The 26,516-nt window shown below is 40.3% G+C and overlaps 1 protein-coding gene across 3 annotated transcripts in view; it reads right to left on the bottom strand.

The window, feature by feature from the left end:
- Positions 1-26,516, bottom strand: part of med12 (mediator complex subunit 12) — a 26,953-nt gene extending 437 nt beyond the window's left edge. The window contains exons 1-43 of one of the 3 annotated variants that reach the window (XM_032527783.1): positions 26,334-26,516; positions 24,342-24,446; positions 24,044-24,235; positions 22,398-22,557; positions 22,000-22,175; positions 21,499-21,609; positions 20,867-21,139; positions 20,575-20,721; positions 20,031-20,130; positions 19,801-19,937; positions 19,308-19,439; positions 18,640-18,766; positions 18,211-18,440; positions 18,051-18,110; positions 17,732-17,905; positions 16,729-16,873; positions 15,774-15,892; positions 14,790-14,933; positions 14,245-14,408; positions 13,467-13,598; positions 12,894-13,121; positions 12,641-12,785; positions 12,202-12,322; positions 10,806-10,916; positions 10,595-10,708; positions 10,302-10,438; positions 9,484-9,663; positions 9,082-9,153; positions 8,838-8,998; positions 8,229-8,390; positions 7,821-8,022; positions 7,487-7,596; positions 7,207-7,342; positions 6,624-6,773; positions 5,879-6,244; positions 5,622-5,763; positions 4,812-5,017; positions 4,483-4,557; positions 2,531-2,757; positions 2,154-2,328; positions 1,893-1,922; positions 1,608-1,700; positions 92-173 (exon numbers count right to left, since the gene is read on the bottom strand). In XM_032527783.1, coding sequence (XP_032383674.1) covers positions 92-173; positions 1,608-1,700; positions 1,893-1,922; positions 2,154-2,328; positions 2,531-2,757; positions 4,483-4,557; positions 4,812-5,017; positions 5,622-5,763; positions 5,879-6,244; positions 6,624-6,773; positions 7,207-7,342; positions 7,487-7,596; positions 7,821-8,022; positions 8,229-8,390; positions 8,838-8,998; positions 9,082-9,153; positions 9,484-9,663; positions 10,302-10,438; positions 10,595-10,708; positions 10,806-10,916; positions 12,202-12,322; positions 12,641-12,785; positions 12,894-13,121; positions 13,467-13,598; positions 14,245-14,408; positions 14,790-14,933; positions 15,774-15,892; positions 16,729-16,873; positions 17,732-17,905; positions 18,051-18,110; positions 18,211-18,440; positions 18,640-18,766; positions 19,308-19,439; positions 19,801-19,937; positions 20,031-20,130; positions 20,575-20,721; positions 20,867-21,139; positions 21,499-21,609; positions 22,000-22,175; positions 22,398-22,557; positions 24,044-24,235; positions 24,342-24,446; positions 26,334-26,435 — 6,355 coding nt within the window. In that variant the 5' untranslated portion in view covers positions 26,436-26,516. The other 2 variants (XM_032527784.1, XM_032527785.1) reach the window with 2 other exon arrangements.

The following is a 26,516-nucleotide window of genomic DNA, read 5'->3' as shown; positions in this document are numbered from 1 at the left end:
AAACACGACATTTTTTGTTCACCATTACACAGAGGTAGAAACAATAACACGTGTGTGTGTGTGTGTGTGTGTGTGTGTGTGTGTGACTCACTTGAAAGTTGCTGTTGCAGCTGTCTGACCAGAGCTGCAGTCTGCTGCTGCTGTTGAGTCTGCTGCATTCCCTGTCGTGGAAACTAGAATAGAGATACACACATCATTATTTTTTACTAATTTCTAATGTTTTATCCCATTACCTACTCTTACTTACTACCAATCATTTTGAAAAATGCATACCAAGTTTTTAGATTTATTCCTGACATTTTGGGCGGCCAATGATGTTCATTTATTTTAGCACGCTTATGAGAATTAACTTTCAGAATTTTCACCAAAACTCTAACGGCAACAATGTCTGCAATTTTAAGAGTTAGCTACCAACAGGATCGCACTTACATTTTTTTTTTTTTTAAAGTGGCCGTTTTATTTCTCTTTCAGAATGTCTTGAATGCACTAACAAAGAGCTTAAAAATGATCTACACAGTCAATACAGTCAATGACTAACTACTGGTAAATGCATTTTTCTGTTCAACTTTCAAAATATCCGAAAGTCAATTTTAAGTACTAAAATAAATGGTGACTGGTGGCTCTCTGGATATGAGAAACTAAAGTTAAAAAAAAACAAAAACAGGTGCACAGTTATGTATATACACACATTGGTTGCTAATTGGCTAAACATGCAAAACTACTAGCTTATACTTATATTATACTGTATATATATATATTAACATTTTTATAATAACACTGCCAGATAGCAATCCGGTACCAAATACAATACTTTTTAGATACCGACCGAATTGCCTCTAAATTATTGAGTATTATTAAATGCCTCATCATTCAATACCCAAATTCAATTCCTAAGGAGGAAAATCTCATTAGCGCCAGGGAGTAGTGTTGGCCAAATGAAGCTTTGTGAACCAGTGTCTTTATTTTCGGAGCCCACTAGATGGCGCTCTTGGTTTTAAGAGAAAGGCCTAAGGCATTGCAATTCAGTGTATTCTCAACACTTTGTTTAACAGAGAGCGCCATCTAGTGGGCTCTGAAAATAAAGACACTGGTTCACAAAGCTTCCTTTGGCAATCACTATAAGTGAGCTGATAAGCATGATTCTTCTTTTTTTTTTTTTTTTTAAAGATAATTTTTTGGTCATTTTTAGGCCTTTGTGGACAGGACAGCTGAAGAAATTCAAAGGGAGAGAAGGGTAATGACATGCAGCAAAGGGCCAGAGGTGGGAGTCAAACCCGTGCTCGCTGCATCAAGGAGTAAACCTCTATATTTGGGCGCCTGCTCTACCCACTGTGCTATCTGGGCGCCCATGCAGCATGCTTTTACCTAGATCTAATAATGCTTGTGTTTTAGCGTTACACATGATAGAGGCAGGCAGGTTAAAACTACACTAGGCACAGAGATGGGGTTATACGTAGTAGAAGCTTAAGAATAAAAAAGGTATATGCTGTAATGTGTAAAGTTGTAATTACATTTGTGTTTTATGAAATTGGTATCGTTTAGAAACCAGTATCGAAGTCCTGGTAACGATACCCTGCCCTAGGCCCCGTCACCCAGATTGGACCTACCATGGGTTGCTGGGGGGGCAGTGGCTGCATGCCCAGGCCTTGATTCTGTTGCTGGCCAGGTGGTGGCACCCCTGAAACCTGCTGCTGCTGCTGCTGTGGAACTTGCTGTTGAGGAGGAACCTGCTGGGGCTGGACCTGCTGCTGTTGTTGTTGTTGTTGTTGTTGTTGTTGTTGCTGCTGCTGTTGTTGTTGTTGTTGTTGTTGTTGTTGTTGTTGTTGCTGTTGCTGCTGTTGCTGCTGTTGTTGCTGTTGTTGCTGTTGTTGCTGTTGTTGCTGTTGTTGTTGTTGCTGTTGCTGCTGTTGAACTTGTTGGGCCTGGAAATAAATAATGGCTGGTGATTGAGGCACAGACCTTCCTTTTGTAGCTTTAGTAAAGCACTGTTAAAACTGAATTTCTGATGGAAAACACTGGGTAGTTTCAGTTTTACACAATTTAAAAAGTGCACACAAACAGCCCCCTATTCCACTTTGCAAGTAACTCATAAAATTAAATAAACTCAGCCAAAACAAAGACCTGGATAAACGAATAATGGTTGAGTAACATACTCTGAGTGCTTGTTGTCTGAGATACTGCTGCTGTTGCTGCTGCTGTGCTGCCTGTTGTTGCTGCTGCTGTTCTGCCAGCATCTGGTTGGGCCTCAAGCCTGGATGGACACCCTGGCCTCCCATGTGACTGAGACCGTGCATGATGGGATTCTGCTGGAGAGGCTGGTGGGCAAACCTGAGGTTTACAGGACAGGAAGCAGACATATGGTTAACAATGGCAAATTGTTTGTTTTATAGTTAACATGAAATCAATGACAAAAACTTTGTAATATAAACACAGTAACTAATTATGAGATTGTCAATCATCTGCAATAGGACTTTTAAGGGCTAGTAAGCAGCTAATAAAGCAACAGCCTTCCTTGCTACAGAATACTGACCTCTGTGTGTTCTGCATATTGTGTGCATAGCCTGGAGCCTGCTGGTGAACATAACCACTGGGCCTTTGCTGCATTTGCCTAAGAGGATCTACCACAGCTGGGTTGGCACCAGGATGGGTGCCCTGGAAGTTTTGGTTCCCGTAGGAGGGAACTATACCACCACTTTGGGACGGATGCTGCTGCATCCCCATGTGTGATCCGTATGTGGTATAGCCCTGAGATATGTTCTAAACAAACAAGAGACAATGTTATCATTAAAACCAAGAAAGAGAAGGAGACCATTCTTGATTTACTGAGTGTCAGGATTATTTATGTAGTGAACCCAAAAAGGACCAGAGGCCTGTACTACGCATCAAGATGTATTTCAGTTGCCCGGCTTCACCTATAACCTAATAACCATGGTCCCGCATAAGCTGTGTCAGGATTGTGGTTAAAAGTAGTTCAATCAACCCAGGGTTTCCCAATTCAGCGATACACCTGTTCACATAAGAGAGGTGGTGTTTGCACAGCATGACCAATCACAAACATCGACCAGAGCCGCTAATTTCACACAGGAAGAGCAAAGTATGAATTCTACATAAACATGAAGATCACAGATACGGTTTTACAGGCAAAACGCAATACAGTCACTACCTCCTAAAGCAGGAAGGAAAGCTGGCGGAAAAATAATTCTGACGCTGTAAATGTGTAAATCACAACGCTCATCAATATCACTTCCCCATCAGTCGGGCACAAGATCGGACCAACCATCATTGCTGTAACCTATTATTTCAATTGCAACCCTGGCAGTGGTAAGCAATTGTGAGAGCATATAAAATACATTAAAAAAAAAATTCAAACCGATGTGCGCATTGGCAACACACGGCTCAACAAGCCGACAAATAGCCTTTACATAATTCCTTCCGCTGAAAATCTATATCTTTCATAGAAATGCCCATCATGGAATGTTAAAGGGGTTGTTGGTCTCTAAATGTTTTAACTTTTATGAGTCTCTCTAATTTCAAATAAGTATAGTATTATCAAAGAAGTATACAACGGTTGGTCTCTAATCTCCAACATAACCTGCTCCTGACAAGGTTAGGTGTTCAGCATAAGTTACCAAGGCGATTTAACACGGTAACAAGGGATCCAATAGCTATGTTTCCATCCACACATTTTTATCCAAATTAAGTGATATTGAATGAAAGATGCCTCATGCAAACAGTAAAATTTGATGGAATTTCATGAATATCGACTCAAAAGACATATGTTTGGTCTCATCAGAATTGATCTTGATCGATATACGGCTTATGTGATAAATAAATGAATAGCGATTACGTTTTAGGTCACATTATGGTTGTAACCCACCACAAAACCAAGAAGAAGAAGTTGCACTTCATTTCTGCCAAGTATTTCCGCTCTGTTTGAACACATGTGTCAACAAAGACAGATGGAAGTGGACGGACAAAGAGACAAGAGACTTTTTAAATTTAATTCATCAGGAACTCGCAAAAGAAATGGCCGAAAAAGGTTAGGACAAGCCGTGGGACGTCCACCGGGGTAAATAGAAGGCGCTCAAACAGCGAGACATGACTCAAAAAAGAGTTGTCTCAAAGTGGTGCCGGAGGGAAAATAAAAGTTAACTTGCATCTGTATCATCATAGCAATGTGTTGATAGAGTTGTTCTTTTCTTATTAAGTGGATGGGAACTTAGCTACTGTCTGGATACACACAACCCTGGGTTAACGTAGTACAGGCAAGTACAACAAATAGAGGCGTGGGGGAAGTGCACGTGTGAACATATAAAGTTAAGGTATTTCTGTGCAGATGGCGAACATTCAGAAAATTCTTGTGAAAAAAGGCATTCTGTTAGATTTTTTAAATTCTTCAGAATTAGTGTGTGTAAATAAAGGTGTCAGGTGACAAATGCATTTCTTAGCAAAACAAAACCTAAACAGCAAAAATAGACATACCTGAGATGCCTGCATCGAAGTATATGGTTGGTTAGGTGTTATTTGTCTAATCTGCTGCCCCATCATGCTCTGATTCTGAAAAGAGAAACAACAAGTCAGCAAAGAATCAGTGTCCTCTAGTAGAAGGACATTCTCTAACTGACATTCTCTAACCATATCATCTTCATTCAATAGACTTAAAAACTGAATTTAAGCAGCAATCAAACAGATACTAACAGAATATATAAATAGAAACTATCCTAATTCTGCTTAATTTTACTAACAACTGTTTTGGTCAACTCTACCTGGCTAAAAGGGGTAGCTTGACCTGTCAGTGCAGACTGACTCACCAATCTGACCTGTAGCTGCTGCCGCAGTATCTGGCCCTGTGGCATGGTAGGCTGGGGCTTATAACCGATTTGGTATTGCTTGTCCATTCCCATCATGCCAGGCATGCTTCCCTGCATACCGGGCATCATGCCTGTGTAGTTGGGCCGGGTCATTTTGATCTGTGGGTTGCGTGCAGGTCTGTATGGCGGTTCTAAACCCGGACCTCCTATGGAAAAACAATGATGTAAACCACAATTAGAGCTGTAACAATTCAAAATTTGGCTGAACAATTTTTTGATTCAGAAATAATGGTAACTAACGATCAAACGATCAAAACGTGAAACGATGTATGTTGGATGTTGTTTTATATCATCTTTAATGTCGTAACACAAATACACAACCTACAAAGTAAACCTCTCCTCTTTTTTATCATAATTTTCTTTTTCTAACTGTATCCCCCCTTGTCATATTTGTTGCCATGAAAGTGTATAGGGTCAAATGCCAACAACAAACAATTTAAATATTAATACAAATATATAGTCCGACCAATGATCACTTATAAAATTACAATAGGGCATATCTAACCAAAATCAACAACTACCATACGCTTTAAGACCTTAGCTAATATTAGCTATTAGTAATAATAGCAATTTAACAAAGAAACCACAATTATGTATGAAAAAATTGACAATTATACAATCGTGTAGTAACTGTAACAGGCCTAACCACAATTCCAGATGGTATTTTGTTGTTCCAACCATAGCAAAGCTCTTGATGAGTGCTGCTACTGACAAAGACAGTATTGATGAGAGAATATGCCATGAACTGACCTGGAGGTAGAGGCTGGTTCTGTGTGTACATGCCGATGGCCGGCTGGCTGTACGGTAGCCTTCCATATGGGTGGTTCTGCATCAGCTCAGGTGGCATACTAGTCCCATAGGTCACACCCCCGGGTGTACGGTTCACGTAGTCCTAGTGAGAAGAAGGGGCCATTTATAACTTTAAAAATCCAGGAAACAAACATATAAAGAATATTTTTCAGTAAACTTATATTATTCTAAAATTATAAATTATAGAAATAACTGACCTCTGTCTTGGCCGTCTGAGTTTTCTTCTTCTTGTTTGACTTCTTCTTGGTTGATTCAGAGGGCACAGCGGGCACACTCTTCTCTGGCTTCACTGTCTCCATCATCTTCTTCTCTGGCTCCTGGGAGACGGGTGTCAGGGGCTCCTCCTCTTCAGGTGGCAGGGGGAGCGGCTCGAGATAATAGCTGCGAGGTTTCGGCTTCAGGTGGGTGTGGTAGAGCAGAAAACGCTGCTGCTCCTCGAATTTGGTGACCTTGCGGTCTACGCGCACTGTACCGAACCAGCCCCAAGACAGAGGGGCGGAGAATTTAAGACCCTCAAAGACATCCCATGGAGAAATCTTCTGTTTGGTTGATACTTGAAGGCCCTGATGGCAAAGAGACACATAACTATTTTTTTAACTCAAGATCAGCATGTGTAGATAATGTTTTTTTGTTAATGATAAAAAGCCTAACTGCAAACAACCTATAATACTGGTGATGGTTTATTGCATATTGTTTGTCTACCCCTGAAGTTACAGTTTTCCTCTAGCTTAACAACGTGTTTTTACAAGCTGCATTATTTTTCTCCCACTCAATTACTTTATATTATTGTACAGTGTAAACTTCTTTATTTTGTGTATCCGATTTTGAAGATCCAGTTCAAGTATCCATCCTGGTTTGACTCTGTGATACAAATCATAATGAAATGTGTGTAACTTTGTAAGTTAATGTCAAGATATAACAGTGGGTTAGAAAACGACGTACCTCCTTCTCAAATCCAGCAATCTTGTTACCCTTTGTGTCTATTAGTGAGCCTTGGGGTTCACAGGTTATGACATCGCGGGTTTGCTTGGGCAGCGGCAAAAGCTGTCGGACCTTTTCCAAACTTTCTGATTGCCGATCCCCGAGCTCTTTCTGTGGAAATCAAATGGGTACACGGTGATTATGAAATGTTAATGAAAAGCCACTCTTTAAAGGGACTGAGTGAAGTTTTTGTCTCAATTCTACATGAGCATATTATTCAAAATCAGTTACTCAAGACAGATTAAGATAAAATAAACCATAACTATGTAATTGTAAAATCCTTTCGAGCACTAGGTGACAGTGCTATCAGTTTATTTTGTTACCTTAATACAGTTGTGGTCGGTCACATTTTTAGCCTAAGCACAGGCTTTTTTAGGTGCCCCTTTCTTACTTAAAAAAAAGCTAGTGGGCCTAAAATTAAAACCAACAAAACCAAGTTTCAAAACTTCAATATGAATACAGGGAAAATACTGCATCTTAAAAGTAGGAGCACATCTAAGTTCAGACACCCTGGCTGTGAGTGAGAAAGGTGTGCGGTTCTTACTCTGAGCTTCTTGACCAGGTTCATATAGGCTCTCTTATTCTCCTCCATGCTGCCCTGAGAGATACTGGACATGTCAGCAGCCAGCGTGCCGTTAATCAGGACACTTAACATGTCCAACACTGTTGTGAAGAGCTCACTGTTGGAGAGAAGCAAACATAGTTGCTAGGCAGATTAAGTGACAGATCATTTTTCATTTCTTTTCAGCTTGGAAATAATAACCAAAGTGTCCAATTAGAGGAAGTCTGTGTGGAATGGGGTTTCCTATTTTGTCAACACTTACTTATTGGACTGCATGTCCACTGTGCCGCTGCTGATGATGTCAAGAAGTAGTACTGCCCACTCAGTGGTCTGCTGGGTGCTGCGCTGCACCGTGTCAAACATGCCACCCACCTTATTAGGAAAGGTAAAAAAAATACTGTTAGAACAGAAATGGGCCTCATGAAGTTAATCATAAGACTTAGACAATATTCACAACATTCTGCTGGATCTCTGTGATAAAAAACAAGAACAAAAAGTCACAACCTGTACCCACAAGGGTCATTTTAATTGTATACATGTCTATAGCTAGGGATGCTGTGCTGTAATGCTGGTTGTGGTGATCAAGAAGTTCTTACAAGATTCAATCGAAGTTTTAGAGCCTCATGCATCATTTGCTTTGCCTTGCAGTCATCCTGGTACTGGTCTTCTCTCCAGTTGGTAACAATTTGCTGCACTTGGCTGTAGAGGGAGGTGAGAAGGCCTTCCCTCTGTTCATCCTGTCCCTTCAAGCAGGTCAGCACCAAAGACAAGAATGGCTGCTGGCTCAGCAGAGACATGCTGAGGAGGGAAGAATTTAAATTGAATAAAATAAGTCTTGGTCAGATGGTTTCTATAGACCGTAAGAGTAGCGCAAAAAGAAAATATGAGGTCTGTTTGCCCTTTCTGCCGTACAGTTTGTCAGATGCTAGCAAAAGTATTGTCACTTTGTACAACTACCAGATTTAATCTAACTTTTTCCAGTTTCGAAGAAACATGCCACTTACCTTTTCTGTTTCTGCCTATCCCTTTCCTTGCGTGAGGAAGAGCCCAGGTGCTGTCCTTTCTCCAGCTCCTCTCCTGCTGCCTTCAGTACATGGCCCTGAACTGAGGTGGGCAGCTTGGCTATCAGCGGAGCCACCAGCCACACACCTGACCGCTCTGATGAGCTGCAACACACAAACAAATATCTATTTAAGCACAAAGGCATTATAGTTTGAGCCTTAAAGATGTAGGAGATTATACATGTACATGTTTGTATCCAACAAAATTCAAGACAAAGACACCCGTGTGAGAAAAAGCCCTTAAAAAAAGAGACCATGGGCACCCAGATATCTCAGTTGGTAGAGTGGGTGCCCATATATAGAAGTTTACTCCTCAGAGCAGTGGGCCCAGGTTTGACTCCAACCTGCGGCCCTTTGCTGCATGTCATTCCCCCCCGCCCCCCCCCCCCCCCCCCCCTCTCTCCCCCTTCATGTGTTTAGCTGTCCTTTCAAATACAGGCCTAAATGCCCCCCAAAATAATCTTTAAAATGATAATAATAATAATATAATAATAATAATAATAATAATAATAATAATAATAATGATGATGATGGAGACTGAAAGATACAAACCTTAAAATTGGCTTCATCTTGCTGGTGGTACTGTTGTTGTTGGATGCGGAGCCACCTTGTCCCGCTGCTCCATTCCCTGAGGGGTTACTGTTCATCTCAGCTGATTTCTGAAACACCTCTATGGTGGCTTTGGCTATGTTCTCCAAGAGCGAGTACAGCTCCTAATGGAAAATAAATGAGGAACACTGAGATCAATTTGCCAAAGACAATAAAAAGGGTAGATGCGCTGAAAACAGCAACCTACATTGTTTGTGCTCTGTTTGATCATCAGCTGCAGCTCCAGGGACGACTGTCTCATCGTCCATTGGTCCATGTTCTATGAAGGAGAAAAAAAAAATACTGTTAGTCGTGTACATTTGTCTTTTTTTTGTTGACAAAAGCCATCTATGAGTATGCACAGTTCATGACACTGGTGATCCATTACTTAGCCCCTGATATAGCCAGCAGAGGGCAGCTTCAGTCAAGAAAGACAACTTAATAGCAGATTACGCACGAGTTATCATTATTGTTGAGAGAATAATCAAAGAAGGTCAAGGCCTATCCACTTGTTCTTAGAACCTATTCATGTGGGATACATTATTTGACCCTAATAATCTTCAGAGAGACAGAAGTAAAAAAAAGACATGAATGTTGGTGCATTATCGACCTGTAGGATGCGTTTGATGCGCTGCCTCTGAGGGTTGTCACCATCATCACTGTCCAGCTGGCGGTGTGGGTAGCAAATAAGCTGGAGCAGCCGCTGGGCCTGAATGTTTACCAGAACCGGGTCCTGGAGAGCACTGCTGTCCTCAGACAGAGACTTCAGGCAGCGCTCTCCTACCCATTCCTGCAAGGTAAAACAAAAGGGGAGGCAGGGGAAAAGGGAAAATATGGCAGAGTTGGAAATGTGACAGAGGTCAATAACTTCAGTGATCCTTAAACTTCAGTACCAGTATCATAACCTCATGCAAAACTAAACTAAAGTTGGGTGGGTAGTGATTAAACAAGGCAAGGGACATTTCTAAAGAATTAGAACTGCAAATGGCAGAAAATGTGTTTGAAGTCGCTTGAGGTCTCAGAGCATGTCCAGCCCACTGAGCTACTGCCAGCTCTCTCTTTGGCCTTCATATCTAAGTGGCATAAGTGACATCTGGTGCGGAAAATGATCTCATTCACGCTTTTTATGCATTTTTGGCTTACTGAATTAACAAGTAGCACAGAAAAGCATGAGCGTGAATGTGAGCAAAAATAGAAACTTCTTTGTTAATGCGCTTCCCACAAAATCTTTAAGACAGAAAGACAATATTGTTGATTATACTGCACATGAAAAGAAAGCATCCATGCATAGCTCTGCACAGTAGAAAGCTATTTGTTTCAGACATCCATAAGTTATCTCAGTACCTTCATTTTACCTTTTCATTCATTTTACACTGACTATGTGTGTTGATTTCATGTCATTCAACTCATTTGAACTCATATCCTCACCTGCTGGCAGATCGTCTTCAGAACATACTTTGCATATACATCCAAGCTGGCCGTTTCTATGGAGACATTGCGCCCCTCAGATATGTCGTCGAGGCCAGCAGGGTGTGACAGTCCTGAGCCTCTTAGTTCAGCGTCACCTTATACAACATGGAGGGACGAGTTAAAGCTATCATTGTTTCCAATACATGAGGTAACTGAGACTAATATGAAGCGGAACACCTAAACTTGTTCTGATCTTTGACATTTTGTAAACCAATTTTTTAGTATGACAGGTTCTGACCAAAGATTCTTACCCAGCATGAAGACAGCTTTGAGGACAGCAAATACTGCTCCAACAACTATGCTGTTCTGAGAAGCAGCAAGAAGGTGGCGATCACATGACGACCGGATACCAACTGAAGATTTATCTGCAAAGTCAAAACACCAATGACACAATTTTCTCAAACCAGCAGAATCAAAAATATGTTTAAAAAATGGTAAAAGATTACTGGCTGTGCTTACTACCTGACTTCACACCATCTTGAGGGACAGGGTTACGCTGTGGCGTCTTGAAAAGGTGCAACAGAATCCTGCAGGTGAGTCTGGCTCCTGGCTCAGAGTCTTGCTCGCTACAGGCTGAAGGGAATTTTGGACAAATATGGATTGGTTAGAGTTGATTTTCTTCACACAAGTGAAGAAAACGAGTGAGAACAAAGTGTTTACCACAAGCAAGAGTTGTTGGCATTTGGCATGTGTAGTTGTGTTCTAACATGAGCCAACCAAACAGCATGGCTGAATGGAGCTTTGTCTCCAAGTTGGAAATAAAAAGATTAACAGTGGGGAGAGAGAAGCACTTCTCTGGCAAGTGCACAAAATGCACTGCGGCTTCATGGATCCAGATCAAATACGCTGCATTAACTCGCCTCTCTGATAGAAGGAATGCATCATCCAGCCTGGTATTCCTTCCTACAAGCCAAGCTACAATGTACTGCCCACTCACTAACAGAAAGCCTAATGGCTGATGGCTGTGAGATTATACAGTATATGGATGAATGCCTCGTGTTGCAAAAACTTCAACTCAGAGCGGAAAAAGCCCAAAGTAATTTAACTTCACAGCAAAATAACGGTTGGCTGAGGACGGGTGATTGGATGGTTGCCAACAGGAATAACAAAAAAACACACAACTAGTTTAATTGGGCCTTCTTCAACAAGATAGGCAGTGCAGTGGGCCTCGCGGTTTGTAACCTGCGAATGGTCTCTGTCTGATCGCGGCCCAAGAGGGGAGCTTAAGGTAGGAAAGCAATGTTCCTAGCCTTATCTAACTTATGTTACTACTTTTAGATTTATTTTATGTCTTTCTTTTTAATTTAGTATATGTACACCTATTTTGTCTCTGTGAACTTTAATTTAATTTAATTATTTATTTATTTTATTTAGAAATATTTTCCTTTAATTCCAAATTTGTTTATTTTCAAACTACAATCTTTTATCTTTTATATCAGCTGCTGTACATTTGTGAAAGTATGCAAATATAATTTTATGATTCTTTCATATAAATGGAAATGAGCATTGACATGAGAGTAAACTGTATGTACGTATAATCTACCTTAACTCAATAAGAATATTTGAAATATTTGTTTGAGAGTGCATAAAAATAGTAAACAAACCATCAGTTAAGTTTGAACAGTAAAGATTGGCAGTTCAATTGTATTAAAAAGTTGTTATAACAATTCTCCCTTTTATGTACAATAAATAGTGTTAAATGACATACAGTACAATCATCAAATCAACACATGTGAAACATGGCAAGTGGTGTCTCTGAAGGGGCACATCAGACAAAAGGTTGGGAACCAGTTTACAATAATTTAAACAATATACAGTCTATTTTTCAATAGCAGGACGTTTGAGATTAAATCCTTACCTGCATTGAGGAGCGAAGGAATGGCCACACAGCGAACCAGATCTTCTAGGAGTAGGCACTGTCTAGCAATGAGAATGGCTACGAAGGTTGCCAGGGAATCATGGAAGGACAAATCGCTAACCTGAAGGATGCAAGTACAGAAATCAACGTTATAAGTAATGCTGTGAGAGGAGAAATGCTATTGCAATCAGATAACTTCTAAATACTAGAATGGGATTAGAATTAAATGAAAGCCAGACAGATGCTTAAAGAAGGAACATATTTGGCTGACTTTATTATTCCAAAAATGCAAGGCAACTGATATTCAACCAGTGTATGCATGTGAATAATGGTAAAAGTCAAATCCACACTTTATAGAAAAAGGTGCAATAATTGCTTTTACGGCCGGCCGACACCCATTAACCTAGACTACTTTGAGAGTCATGAAACCACAACTTACATCTACGTTACACAGCAAGTCATTGAAGCCACAGTTGCCATTGTTAGAGGAGCAGCAGAGAGCCTTGAGGATGCCGAGCCATTCAGCACTCAGGGAGCGACAATAGGCAGTCAGCTCTGCACACAGGATCCCAATATCGTTTACCCTGAAAGCACATTGCACAATATGAAACAGCAGTCCAATAAAGAGTAGAAAACTGAAGCAGTGTGAGCCATACACACATGCAACATAGTCGTGACAAAAGTGAACACACCTCTCAGGGTCTCTGTGGTCCACGCACACATCCATGAGTACATTACAGACAAAACTGTAGCGGTTGGCTGGGCTGTCGTTGAGGATCTTGCCCACCATAGAGTGGTTGAAGTTGTGGGCCGAGGGGTTGGCAATGGCTTCCATCATAAATACAGGATCCCAAAGCATGTTGGAGTCTGAAGGGTCGATATTGCAGTAGATGGAGTTTTTCACTTTGGAGCAGAACTCACTGAGAGGGAACACAAAAGAATAAATATATGAAGAGTATAAATATATAAAATACATAAAGGAAAACTCAGGCAACAAATAATATTTGGTGTTAATTAACTGTATACAACTGCTTGATTTTCCTGATTGATAGAAGCAACTTATATGACACTGGGATTGCAAATATTATTAATAATGTATAGTGTGTGTATACATGTCAGGATTCTAGGATGAGTCACTATTTGACACATTCCCTTGTCCAGAAAATAGACATCCATCCTTGAGGGAGAGGGATATATATACAGTATATATATAAAAAACGCAATGGAAAACGTTCTTTTTCAAATAAGCAAAGATTTATTTCTACCTGAAGATCTCGCCAAACTTGTTCTTGAGGTGACTGCAGGAGGTGTAAAGGTCATACAGGTAGGCCAAGATACAGCGCTCAGCAGAGGAACAGTCTGCTGGGTTCACACCTGATTTCACCACGATGCGCAGCCTGAGAACACATTTACACACATAATTCAACTGAGGCTCCTTCGGCTACATGCTTTAAAGGAAAAGGCAGACATTTTGCGAAACACATATTAGCCTTTTTGTTGAGAATTTGATGAGAAGACTGATAACACTCATGTCAGTGCTCAAAGTAAGGAGCTACATCCAGCTACCGTGTACCCTTTTGGACCCTTGGCTGTCTACAGAGACCGCATTTTTTTTACAGTGTGTTCAGGGGACAGGCAGCTCGCAGATAGTGAGGAAATGTTTTCTGTATGTGACAACAAATGTTGTAGCCTAAAAAACGTGTGACATTGCTTAGAGGACCTTTAATTAGAGGCTTTGTATAAGATGTCTTTATCTTTAACACTTAGGGTATTTAGAACTAAGTGCCCTGTCAGCAATCCTGTGACAGTAAAAATCCTCATTAAAGATAATAGTATAAGTCTGAGAGAGAGCAAACCACCAACAATTATTTAATTTGCTGTTAAAACCCAAAACATCCTTTTTACTACTTTAATTATAAGACTAACTTGTTTCTTTACCCTGGCTGGTAAACATCCTTTTAGGGTTGGGATTTAATCTCAGCGAACCATACTAGTCCAGTTTTAGGCCACCAATTAAAATCAACAAACATCAAAGTGACATACCCATCAAAAACTTGCGCAGTCTGCTCAGGATTGAGAATGAGGCAGGAGTGGTACCTCCTCAGCACAGCCACAATACACAGACACAGGCTGGTGGTGTAGGTGCCCACCAGGCTGGACGACTTCAGCAGCAGCTCGGCTTCTACCAGACTCAACTCATTCAGAAGCTAAAACAAACAAACAAATTCAGAACAATGGAAAAACACAAGCTTATTAAAAGGGTGGATTCACATGGGCATTGACAGGCTGACAGAGAGAGGAGCTGTGCAGAACCATATGGCTCTGTTTACACAGATCACTTCAGAAGCACGGTCTCCTTATATCACCAGTATCATGATGCTTTGAAAATGATCTTGGTTGAAACAGCTTTACGCTGACAGCTCCCACTTCATACCTGAACTTCATCTGTCTTTCCTTTTAACAAGAGTTCCAGTGTTAGCAGGTTTAACAAATGCAGACAAAGTTATTTTATTAGGGCCAGGGCCACACCCACACCCCCACCCGCACACACCTGTCTAATGTGACATTAGTGATGACGTTGCCCATACCTGAATAGCAAAGTCTATGAGGCCACTAATGTTGAGGGAGTACTCCATGAGGTCAAAGATGAACTGAATGTGCTGGACGAGAGGCAGGTGGTAAGACATCCCTAAGGCAAAGCTGGTGATCTGTTCCAGCACATTTCTGGACACCTGCACACATTAAACATTTCAGACATCATTTACATGCAAAGACAACAATGTTTACAGCCTTGGTCCTGACACTGGGCTGTAACACACAACAACATACTGCCACTCAGCAGAGCTCAGACACAGACCTTTAAAACCAGCTGAAACATCCAAGCAATGCCAAAATATTAAGTCTGAATTCGGTTTGAGGGAGACAAAAAGGACAAATGAAGGCAAAAACAACCAAAAGGGAATTTTAACCATTCAAACTTTGTCTTGCAGTCATAATACTGGGGATATCTCTTTGATCTTACAAAAATACAATGACAAACTATTTATTTAATACAAATATGGGTGCTAACACAACCATGATTCTATTGGAAAGTTGTTTTGTTAAATAACTGTTAAATCTGCATCATTCCCTAAAGACCTGACCCTGGGATGTTGTTGGCTATATTTGAATCAAAGGCACGTAAAAAAAATGCAATTGAGTACTCTTTTTCAATCGTAGTGTTTCATAATTGTATTATGGACAGAACTGAATTCAGGATCAACTACATTCTCCGTTACAACCTCTCCTACCGAGAAATCTAAATACATTATGTTCTGCTGCCTTTTTAAGTGACAGTCACCTAAGTGCATTATATATTCAAATTGTATTCAGACACCTCACAAGAGAAATCAAAATATATTCAAATTACATTTACATTCAAATGAGTCACCTTGGGAGGTCTTCCGTTTTAGGCTGCTGAAGTTATTTGCATTAATAAACCATGGAGCTGGTCCCAACATAAGGAACTTATTCCTACATACTCAAACATGGGAAATATTAAGACATGAAAGAATGAGGTTTCCCGGTCTAACCTGGGAGGTGACTTGGTGCTGGTCAAAGTGGGACAGGTGCTGGAATTTGGAGAAAATATCTTCTGCAGTGGGAAAGGCCTCCGGCTTACTCCTCTTCCTCTTTTGTCCTTCCTCCCCTCCTGCGTATGTGGGAAAGAGAATAGAAAATGAGAGAGGGATCAACAACCCATAGCTGGTCAGCGGTATTCTTTCCAGTCTGCCAAACAGGCCAGTTGTGAAATCGAGTTAAGCCAATGGTGTTATCTTATTTCCAGCCTCATGCAAGGCTTAGGCATTAGTGCAAAAATTGTAAAGTCACTTGGTGCTGCTTTTTATTTAAGAGAAACACCACTGTGAGGTGAAGGTCATCATCGGTGCACAGGATGATAAGGTGAGACAAAACACTCCAATCTATGCAATTATATCTCTGAAACCTTCAATCACCTTAATAAGGGCACCTGTATTTGAGATAAACAGATGAAGACTGTTAGCATAAAAAATTGGTTGGAAAGAAGATTGAGTGATGCAAGCCCTTAGGGGGTCGATAAAGAACGGAAAAAAAAGCTTGTTCTGTTAAGTAAGGGCAAAGTAGAATGGAAAACAAATTAAATGTATTCAAAGTAAGAAAGGTATATGATAACAGCTGGAATGGTCACAGTGCCTGCATGCATGCCAACATCCAAGCATGATAAAGCTCCAGCGTTCCAAACTGCTATCTGGTAAAACATGATCTCTTTCATGTGTTTTTTTTTCCTACAGAGATCCCGTAATAAACTGTGGGGGGAAAAAAACATCAAAAGCAATTCCACTGACAACATTTTCATTATTACACATAAAAAAGTAGGTGAAATGAAACTGAAACGTAATCTTAAATGGCAGTTTCCTGCCTGACAAACTGCTTGCCTGCAGCTAAGGTAATGTAAAACAGTAAATGGGGAAATACAAGGACATAAAGTTATCAGTCAAAAGCCCTTACCTGTTTCTGCTGTGCTTTTGCGGTTCAGCACCTTCAAGATGTCTTTGGTAATTTTCTTGATGGTGTGTCGCGCCTCATCTCTCAGTTTGCCCACACCGTAGAGGACCACTAACCGCTGGTTGCACTCGTGGCTGGCGCTCTCCTCCTGAAGGCAATGACAAAAGAGACAAACGAGATCCTCATAAACTGGATGCACCTGATAACCTGAGTCGTACGGCAAGACAAAGCACATTTGGGCCAGACAGAAGGTTTGAGGAATAAATTCAAATCCAGTTGTCCAAATGGATTTAAATCCAGTTTTGAATGCTTTGTTTTCAGCAGGAACAATGTAGCCACCTTTAGAAAACATACAATTAATAAGAAAACTAAACTAAAAATAAGTATTATATTAACTAATATATATTAACTTTAAGTCATCGTTTTCTATAAAATGTTAAAGAATGGGGAAAAATGCCCACAATTTTCAAAAGGACAAGGTAGTAAGTAACCTTTAAAAAAAACATTTTCTTTCGATCAACAGCCCAAAACCCCAAACTATTCAGCTTACTACAACATAAAAAGAAGCAGTAAATTCCTTACAATTGAGAGGCAAGGAATTAAGTAATTTTTTATTATAATTTTTGCTTGAGAAAGTACTTCAAATGATTACAATAGAGATTTACAATAGTGATGATTTATTGTTGAACTAAAGAATAACTAACAGCTTGAGCTTTAATATTTTAATAACCCAGGCTGGATCTAAACGATTATTGTCCATTACATGCACTTACACTATAAAAAGACTGTAGCTAACAGCCTGCATAGTTAAATCACAGGGCCTGTGTGTTGATTGAAATATATGCATATCGGTTCTGTCAGATGCATGTGAGATAAGACTGAAAAGAAGAAGACAAAAAGCCGACATGCATTCAGGGTAGACAAGCAGTACGGAAAACTGATTCATAACAAACCCCAAGAGTTCTTTTTTCTGGGATTTCCTTTTAAAAGCTGTGAGTTCTCTTACCTGAGGAATAGGAAAGTGAGTGGCATACTGAATGTGGCGAGGTTGCTCATACAGCTGAGGGAAAGCAGGATCCATGCCCTTGTCCTTACAGCCGGCCTTGCTGTCCTGCTCTGGGGCAGGCTTCTCAGGAGAGGGGCTGCCCTTAGACTCACAGTGCATCGGAGGAGAGAACATCTGCAAGGCAAATTCAATGATTTCACACAAGAGGCACAAAGAAACAATTTTAAAATGCGATTGTACTCATTATAAAAAATATAACTTGATTCCAAACAATATGTATGCGTGCACTATGGAAGGAAATATAATGTTGTGTGTGTACCTCGTCAAAATTAGCACTGGAGTTGTGATCAATTTCCATTGACTCCGACAGACCGGTATCCTGTTGAACAAGCAATAACCTCATGTTACCCATTTACACCACACTGTGACAAATTACTCATCACACTCCCTAACACCAACAACAGATGCCTGCAACATGCCTCCATCTTGACACTGCTGCCTGCGTCCTGCTCCTTGCGCTCTGATTCATCGGAGGTCTCATCACTGGGGGAGCGTGGGCGCTGCAGATGGGAGTCAGAAGCCAGGTCACCACGGGAAATGAGAGTGCACATGTAGATGTTGTGGGAAAAGACGTCGTGACGGATGAGCTCGCAAAAGAGCAGGACCAGGTTGGAGAACTCCACTCGTTCACTTTCGTTCCCAGGCTCCGCTGCATGGGGGAAAAGGGGGATTTTCTATAATTTAATACCAGGTTTCCCCTTGCCAAATTATTTATACTAAATATGCACTGGGTAATGAAATAGGCAAAGACAAAAGGATATAAAGTCCCTTTGATATCAGATCAAGATTAACATATTTGAGAATCATAACTGCAGGAAATGTAGAAACAAAAACAGAAAGAGGCTCACTCAGTGTGGGGGCCTGAGTATCGAGGAACTGTAGCAGTACATCCTGAAAGATTGGTAGTGTGGCAGCTGAGAGGGAGCCGGATGACACAGAGCCCTTCTCGTCCACCACCTCTGACTCACCACACCTCTGTAAGCAAATACACACCAGTCTTTGAGTGCTAAATGTAGAAAACCTGTTTACAAGCTTTCCTCATTCAACGCGTGCATTCAGCTTAAAGTTTGTCCACAGATGCTACATAAAACACCACAAAAAATGAATTATACAGTATAGTCATTTTAGATGTTATTGCAATGTTGGAGTGTGCGATAGGTCTGTCGGACCATCCCATCAGTAATTCATACTGTACAAACTGTCATGTCGAATCAAGACAAAAAAAACGTATGGATTTGAGATTATTCATTATATACAATAATGGTCTGCTGATTTGTAAAGCTCAAGCACTGTGCGGACTAATATGAGAGGTTGATGCTCAGTCAGGTTAGGTATCAGGCTATAGTCAAGACCACCAGTCGAATCTGAGACAAGTCCCCTTGTAATCATGTCATCTTTTCACTAGGGGTGTGTTTTTGGGGCTGCAGCTACACGTGAGGACACCAAGGCCATGTCAAACAAGCAAGAGAAAGAAACATGTGGTAGTAATTCAAGGAGGGTGATGTGTGTCTCTTACCTCTGCTTCTATTTCCGCCTGTCTCTTTTCCAACAGCTTGGCCACCACCATGGCCCTGTGTCTGCCAGAGCGCTTACAGCACACGGCCCATTCACAAAGCAAGGTCACCACCGCGTCATCATCTGGTGACATCTGGACAAACAAATGCGCTATGAGAAAACACGGCTATATATACAAATTTCATAATCTGATGGTTAGGGCTGCATCTAATGATTATTTTCATAGTTGATCAATCAGTTGATTATTTTCTTGATTAATCGATTAGGTTTTTGGTCTATAAAATGTCAGAAATGAGTGAAAATCAGTGTTTCCCAAACGCCCCAAGATTACTTTCTCAAATGTCTTGTTTTGTCCACAACTCTACTGATAATCAGTTATAAAACATTCAACACACCGGAACAACCACTCCCGCTTTTCAATCTCAGGGTTTACATTTTTTTTCATGATGTCTACATGATAAAATAATAGAGAGGTGAGGGGAAACGATCCTTACCTCATGGCCATCTTTACTCTGACCTGACCCGAATATTCGGTTGTACAGGGAATCCAGTGAGTTGTTAAAGTCAGACTTCTCAAAGCTGTGGTTGTCTAAAACCTCCAGGGTGTGGAGAACCCTCCCGATGGTGAACCCTGGCAACAGATTACAGAAATCACCTCAAACACTGACCTTGTTGTATGCTGGGGAAACAGGTCTCTGCAGAGATAAAGAAACTGTTTTCTGACCTGCTGTGGTCTCCTGACACTTGTCAAAGGACCACCTGAACTCTACTGCCTGGCCTCGCTCCTTAACTTGCTCCTCGATTTCTCTCAACTTTGTACGGACCTGTGGTGAAAGAGCAACAAGAAAACATTATCCTGACATCTCACATAAAAACAATGAATGCAAAAACACCCATGGGCTGTAAACACATTTACAAGTCATCTTGAATGCATTCAGCAGAAATGTAAGAGACTTAAAAAAAAAAAAAAAGAACTATGTTACTATATTATAACATGGCAAAAACATCCTCACTACTAGCGTTTGAGTTGAGATTTTTTTGTGAAACTACAGTTTCCTTCATGTGAGTCATATTTGAAGTTTAAAGCACCTAAAACTACATTTGTTTAGGAGTATACAGTATATGTATGTTTTTTTCTTTCATTCACTGGCTCTTAATAGCAAAACATTGAATGTGATGGGAAAAACTTGTTATCCTGCGCTGCTTTTTCAAAAAAACTAACAAACAAATGGAAAAAAAACTATTACAGTTTGGAAGGATGGAGGTACCTGCTGTGTGAAGGCAGTATTACCCCCTGGCATTGGTAAGCTGGACGGAGCGATGGGCAGGAGGTCTAGAGGTGAACCAGTCTTGTTTCTGCTGTCTGTTAGAGAGTAATGCCACACCAGAGCACTGGGGCAACATAATACTATGCTCTGATGCGACAATAACAAGACACAAATAACAGAGAAAGAAAGAAAAATATGTAATATATATTATTAAGTAAAGAATTTTAAGTCTCGTCTTACATTATATATTCCTTGTATCAATTATGCATCAGTCAAAATGAACACTGAATACCTGTAGCATGCAGCTGAGCCCGAACACCAGAGGCCTGTGCTGAGGGCAGATGTAGAAGTCCGTGAAAGCTGTCTGGGGCTGGTTCCCTCCTGTCGGCTGCGAGGTTGGGGTGGGGGGCAGGGTGTTACCTTGCTGTGTCAACATGCCATGGGCTGGATGCCCTCCTGTGCCGGGGCCCAAGCTCCCGTCGCTTAGCAACAGGTTGAGGCGGCGTGTGCAGAAGTAAGCCAGTCTCCGTGACAAGTAGGCAGACTGTACAAATTCCCCTGAGTACTGCAGGATGGAAGAGAGATTCACAGCATTACCCACAGCACTCAGTGTCCATTAACATCAGTCAACTTTGGAAATAGAAACAAAATGAGGTGTTGTGGGCCCTGGTGGGCCTCTGCAAGCAAAGGTCAACACCACTGAAGTGCTGTGCGGACCATGACACACAACTGGTTCTTAATAAATTGTTGACAGCTGTAGAAGCTTGTCATGACACAAAGTGTGTGTGTGTGATTTTGTACAGCTGTGTGAATGTTAAGTAGGACTGCCTGTTTCCCAAAAACAAGCCATCAAAGCACGAGTGATGGTGTGAGGCTGGGGTAGAACGGTGGAGATGATGAGTCTGTGGATAGAGGGGGGTATACCTGTAGTAAAAGCGGCAGGAGAAGTCTGAGAAGCTCATCTTCACCAGGTCGGACCTTCTCGAAACACTCCAGCACCCATGTCAGGAACTCGTGTCGGTCTAACATCCCATCCTTAACACAGTAACCAAACACAAGTGCATCTTAATATCAAGTAGATGAAAGCATAATTACATTGTTTAGCACAAGACCGAGAATAAATTAATTGATAGATTCATTAATTGAAATTGCAGTGATCTCTTTCTTCACTTTATATGGTAGGTAAATGTACGCAATAGCAGTGATGGAGAACTTACTTAAAAAAAGATAATCCATTTCTAATTCATTTCCTCCTCTTCCCAAATATATTGTGATTATTTTATTTATTACTCAATTTCTACACTATTTAATACCGGTACCTGATGTAATTAGCAAAGATCCATTGTAGCGCATTACACCACTGTGTTACTGGAAACATTGCATTGTATTGTGTATTTGCATATTACACTGTACATATGAACTGACCTGAAACATGAACATGGCTAGCTTCTCGTTGTATTCCCACTGCTTCATGGCCGTCTCCACATCTGCAGGAGTGGCTGGGAGCGGTGAGCTGCAGCCTTGACTGGGAAACTGTCTGTAAAACTCGGCCACCTTCTGAAGCTGCTCCCACAGGTACTTTGTAATAATCTGGGTCCATTCTACACAAAAAACACAAAATGTCACCTTAAAGCAACAGAAAGTGAATAGATGGCAGAAGATATTCTACTCAAAGAAATCTTATCATACCATAGAAGAAAGCATATTATTCTTCATATCAATTTTTAAAGAACTTATGAAACAAAACAAACAGCAAGAAACAACTAAACACACACACTGCTTACCAACATTAAGCTTAACATTAACCGACAACCATTGCTTACCTATACAAGCATCAATCACATGCCTCTTCTTGACTTTAGTTTCTGTGATGGCTGCGTGATACGCACAGGTCATCTTGATCATCCATGCTGAACGCATGACAGGGACTGAGTACTTGGCCAAGTATCCAAAAACCTCCTCCTTTTTGCTAAAGATTGGAACCTGTGACAAAGACAATTCATGTGCGTGAGTAATGTTGAAATAATGCAAACACACTGGAGTACTTCTGGAAAAGTGATGCGTCAAAGTCAATGTACACAGTTAGAAAACATTGTTCATTGTAGTGACAAAACAATGAAATATGTATATACCAATGCAAGCAGGAATACACACACACAAACTACAGCGTAATTGTAAAAGATAAAGGGCTTTCAAACATTTATGAATAAAAAGCTCACGTTTGATTTAACATGATGTATTTGAAATACAAGACCTATTTGCTGCAACTTGTAAGAGCACCCCAAGAGGAACCAATTTGTTGATTATAAAAGCACCTCACACAATCTATAAATAATTGATTTTCAAGTTTAAAAAAAAAAAACACACTGCAATAAAACCTGTTTCCACTAACAAACAATGGCATTCATTGTGTTTTGGATCAATAAACCCAAACAAGATAAACAATAGCTTTGTTTAAAACAGAAGCATCACTTGGGTTGTTTTAACAAGGAAATAAAAAACACTGCATTTACTTACCTTTTCTGAATTGTTCTGGTTTAGTGATGTTCAATTGAATTGTCCAAGAGAGTTCTGCACTGTTTGGGGACTATTTTATCACTGTGGCCACTCGCTCAATTCTTAGCATTTACAGAGCTGACACGCAAATTTCTCTGAGCGGTGATATACACATCAGGATCCTCCACACCTAATTTGTTAGCTACTTCTGCTCAGGTTGTCCTGGTAGTAAACAGCTATCGAACCATGCCAGACAACAATAAGTAAAGGTAAATTGGTAAGCTGACAACGCAAAACATGCACAGATATCTCTGCATTCTATGAGTATCAGCCAATATCAGCTTTAAAAAACAAGCAGATATTAACATACGCGGCCCTGTGAGGTTGTATGTGTTGAAAAGCTACTTTCCTCAGTCTGAGATGTACTTTGTCAGGCTCAACTGTATGTAGCTTAGTCTTGTAATATTAGCAGGATAACATGGTAGCATTTGGAATGGTAACATGCTAAAAATTAGCTGTGAATTCAACAACATTATTATATAATAAATCTTATTTTGACAGCCACTTAATTAGCTCATGACAGACAAAACCAAACGGCTTCTTTTCATTAGTATTTATATCTTATCAGTCTTGGTAATCAATCATACAGCTGAAGGCAAGGATTGATTTCAAACCAAATGCTTTGAAATGGGGAAGCCATTTCCTTTCTTGTGGACATGGGTGGAAAATGTTTGGTTGGCCTAAAAATCAGTCCTTTCCAACTGTAAATAGTGGAAATCAGCAGGAAAAAAATATGCACAAGACTGATGTGAAAAGAATCTCACTGATTAAACGGCCAACCCAAGCACAGTGCAGCGGGTGAAGCCAATGTAGTACAAAGTAGATGACTTCTCCAGCAATTATACTGCCAGTAAAACCAACATAAAGAAACATCATGTATTGACTCTTTTAGATACTTGCGGCAGAGTCTTACCTTTTTAGCAAGCTGTGTCAGAGGTTTAGTCCCAGCTAAATCCGTGAACCAATTATTGATGGAGCTCTGTGACCTTGCTGTGACAAGCCAGAAATTATCCTTCTGGTTGACCTGCGGCTTACGTTTCCCTGTGTCTGGAAACGTGTTGTAACGCAGCTTCTCTGCAATGATGCTGCTGAAGTTTGAACTGATCTGTAAAGCATTGAGGGAAACATGTATGATTGCCAAATCAATCACACAAAAATACAACAAGTAGCATGCAGGGTAGAACCTGAGCTAAAGTGCCAGAGTAATTTACCTTTGCAGGGTTGAAGTTGACATTTTTGGCACTGCCATGTTCATCCCCAGACACAGCTGGTTGGTTATTGAATCCTTGTTTCACATTCAGTGCAGTCAGCTCATCCTGAAACAAACATATTACAGTGCAATTTTATAGATAATTAAAAGCATTCATGCAAATTTGCTGGTGTAAATCTAAACCATCTCATACTTTCTGATTCCAGACCAGCTAATGGTAGTTTCAGAAAATCAGCATCTGTGCTTATTTGGGTTTGCTGACACCAAGAAAATAAATGAACATAATTGTTGATGCTATTTATTGACTTTGTTTCGATATGCCAAATTGTAATTATATATGTGATGATTGGTCAGACTGTAGAGCTAAAGCTATGCTTTTTGTTGGCACATGTCCCTATACATGTTCACAGCAACAATAATGAGAAGGGGGGATGCAGTTAAACAAACGTAACTAATGTTACAAAAAATAGTTTTGCCAAAAGCGACTACTTTTTGGGCCCCTAATATAATTGTATATGTTTTTTGTTAATGATCAATGCATTGTTTTTTATTGATAGCGATACATGTTTTAATGTAAATTGTATATTCATTTAAGAGAAAAAATTCAATGTTCTTTGAAAATAAAGAGGCGTGGTTTACTTCATAGGCGGTGTACCTGTATTGCTTTAATTATTTATTACTATTGGCATATAATATGTATTACTATTATCTGGGTCACATAACAGTGTTATAATCAAAAGAAATAGCTTGGAATTCATTAAAAACTTTAATTTGTTTGAAAAACTATTTTTAAAATTTGACTGAAAGAGACAATTATATTGTTAATCACAAGTATTTCTGAGACAATTAATTGTACTGCAACATTTTGAATTGTTAGAGCTCTACAAGTCATTATTGGAAAGTTTGCAGCAGCAACACCCCAGAGGTGAAGCAGTCAGTTTCCATCTACACTGTACTCTCCAGACTCTTACCCCCCCACCCGCAGTAACTAGGCTACACGGTACTTTTTTTTTAATAGAATAGAATAGAAAGCCTTTATTGTCATTATACACAAGTGTAGTAAGCAACCCCCTATACAGTGTCAGTAGACAAAATATAAAATACATAAGAATACACAAAACAGAAAAATTACACACATACTGGACTATTATCCCTGACCATTGCGGATGTTATAGCTATATACTGTGAACTTTTGCACATCCAGATTATTACACTTTACACAAAGACCGTACAGCCTTAAAACAGTTGAAGTGCACATAGGCGTTATAGTGCCTTACATATTTTTAATTGTAATATTTAAAGTTCATATATTTATGTGCTTAGCTGTTGCGGTACTTTGCACTATTGGTTTTTTTTTCTCCATTTTAATGTGTGTTGTATGCACACACACCAAGGCAAATTCCATGTATGTTACTTTGGTAATTAATCTTATTCGGATTGTGATACACACCAATAGATTATCGTTAGATTATCCTAGGTTAATGATAGATCAGGATCCAACAGCACTACCCAGCTAGCTAGGCCAAAGTCCAACCTTAAAAGTAAGCACAGATCATTTATGTTAAATTAATGTAACGTTATAGCTTCCAGGTTTTGTGCTGTGCAGGTTTAGCTAACGTTAACTCGTTGGATTAAAACATCAAGCGAACAAACAATTACCAGCCACGCACAATCTAAAACGCAAACGCATTTTGTTTTGCATCACAAAGCCAACGTCAAATATTGGCTGCAGTTTATATCAAAGCTGCCTCATCCTCGAGCCGATGAGCTAGCTAGCTAGCTTAGCAAACTCTGGTGTCTAACGAACCGGTTGTTTTGCAAGTAAGCTGACAACTAGGTGCTGTTCATTGTTATTGCTAGGCCCAAATCGTCTAACGTAAGAGGGCTTGCTAAACAGGCTAGCTTATGTGAGCTTGAACAGCTCCTTGGCTGAACATTTCCTTCCACAAAACGCTATTCATGGACTTTCAGTTTGCACATCGTAAAATCTGACCTCTTTCTGCTTTGGATCTTGAGGATAAACGTCCGGAGGGCCGAGTCGGGGCCGCTTTAATGGCCGGTGTTCGTAACTTAGGAACCCGAAAGCAGCCATCATCCAGCGGCATCACAGCCAGGTCTTTCCTCCTCCCCAGCAGCCTTAACCGAGCTACAACAACGAAACACACTTCCGGTAAGG

This window comes from Etheostoma spectabile, chromosome 10, assembly GCF_008692095.1.
Source record: "Etheostoma spectabile isolate EspeVRDwgs_2016 chromosome 10, UIUC_Espe_1.0, whole genome shotgun sequence".
Classification (NCBI taxonomy): domain Eukaryota; kingdom Metazoa; phylum Chordata; class Actinopteri; order Perciformes; family Percidae; genus Etheostoma; species Etheostoma spectabile.
Note: the sequence above shows the minus strand (reverse complement) of the source record. Positions and strands in the feature narration are given on the sequence as shown.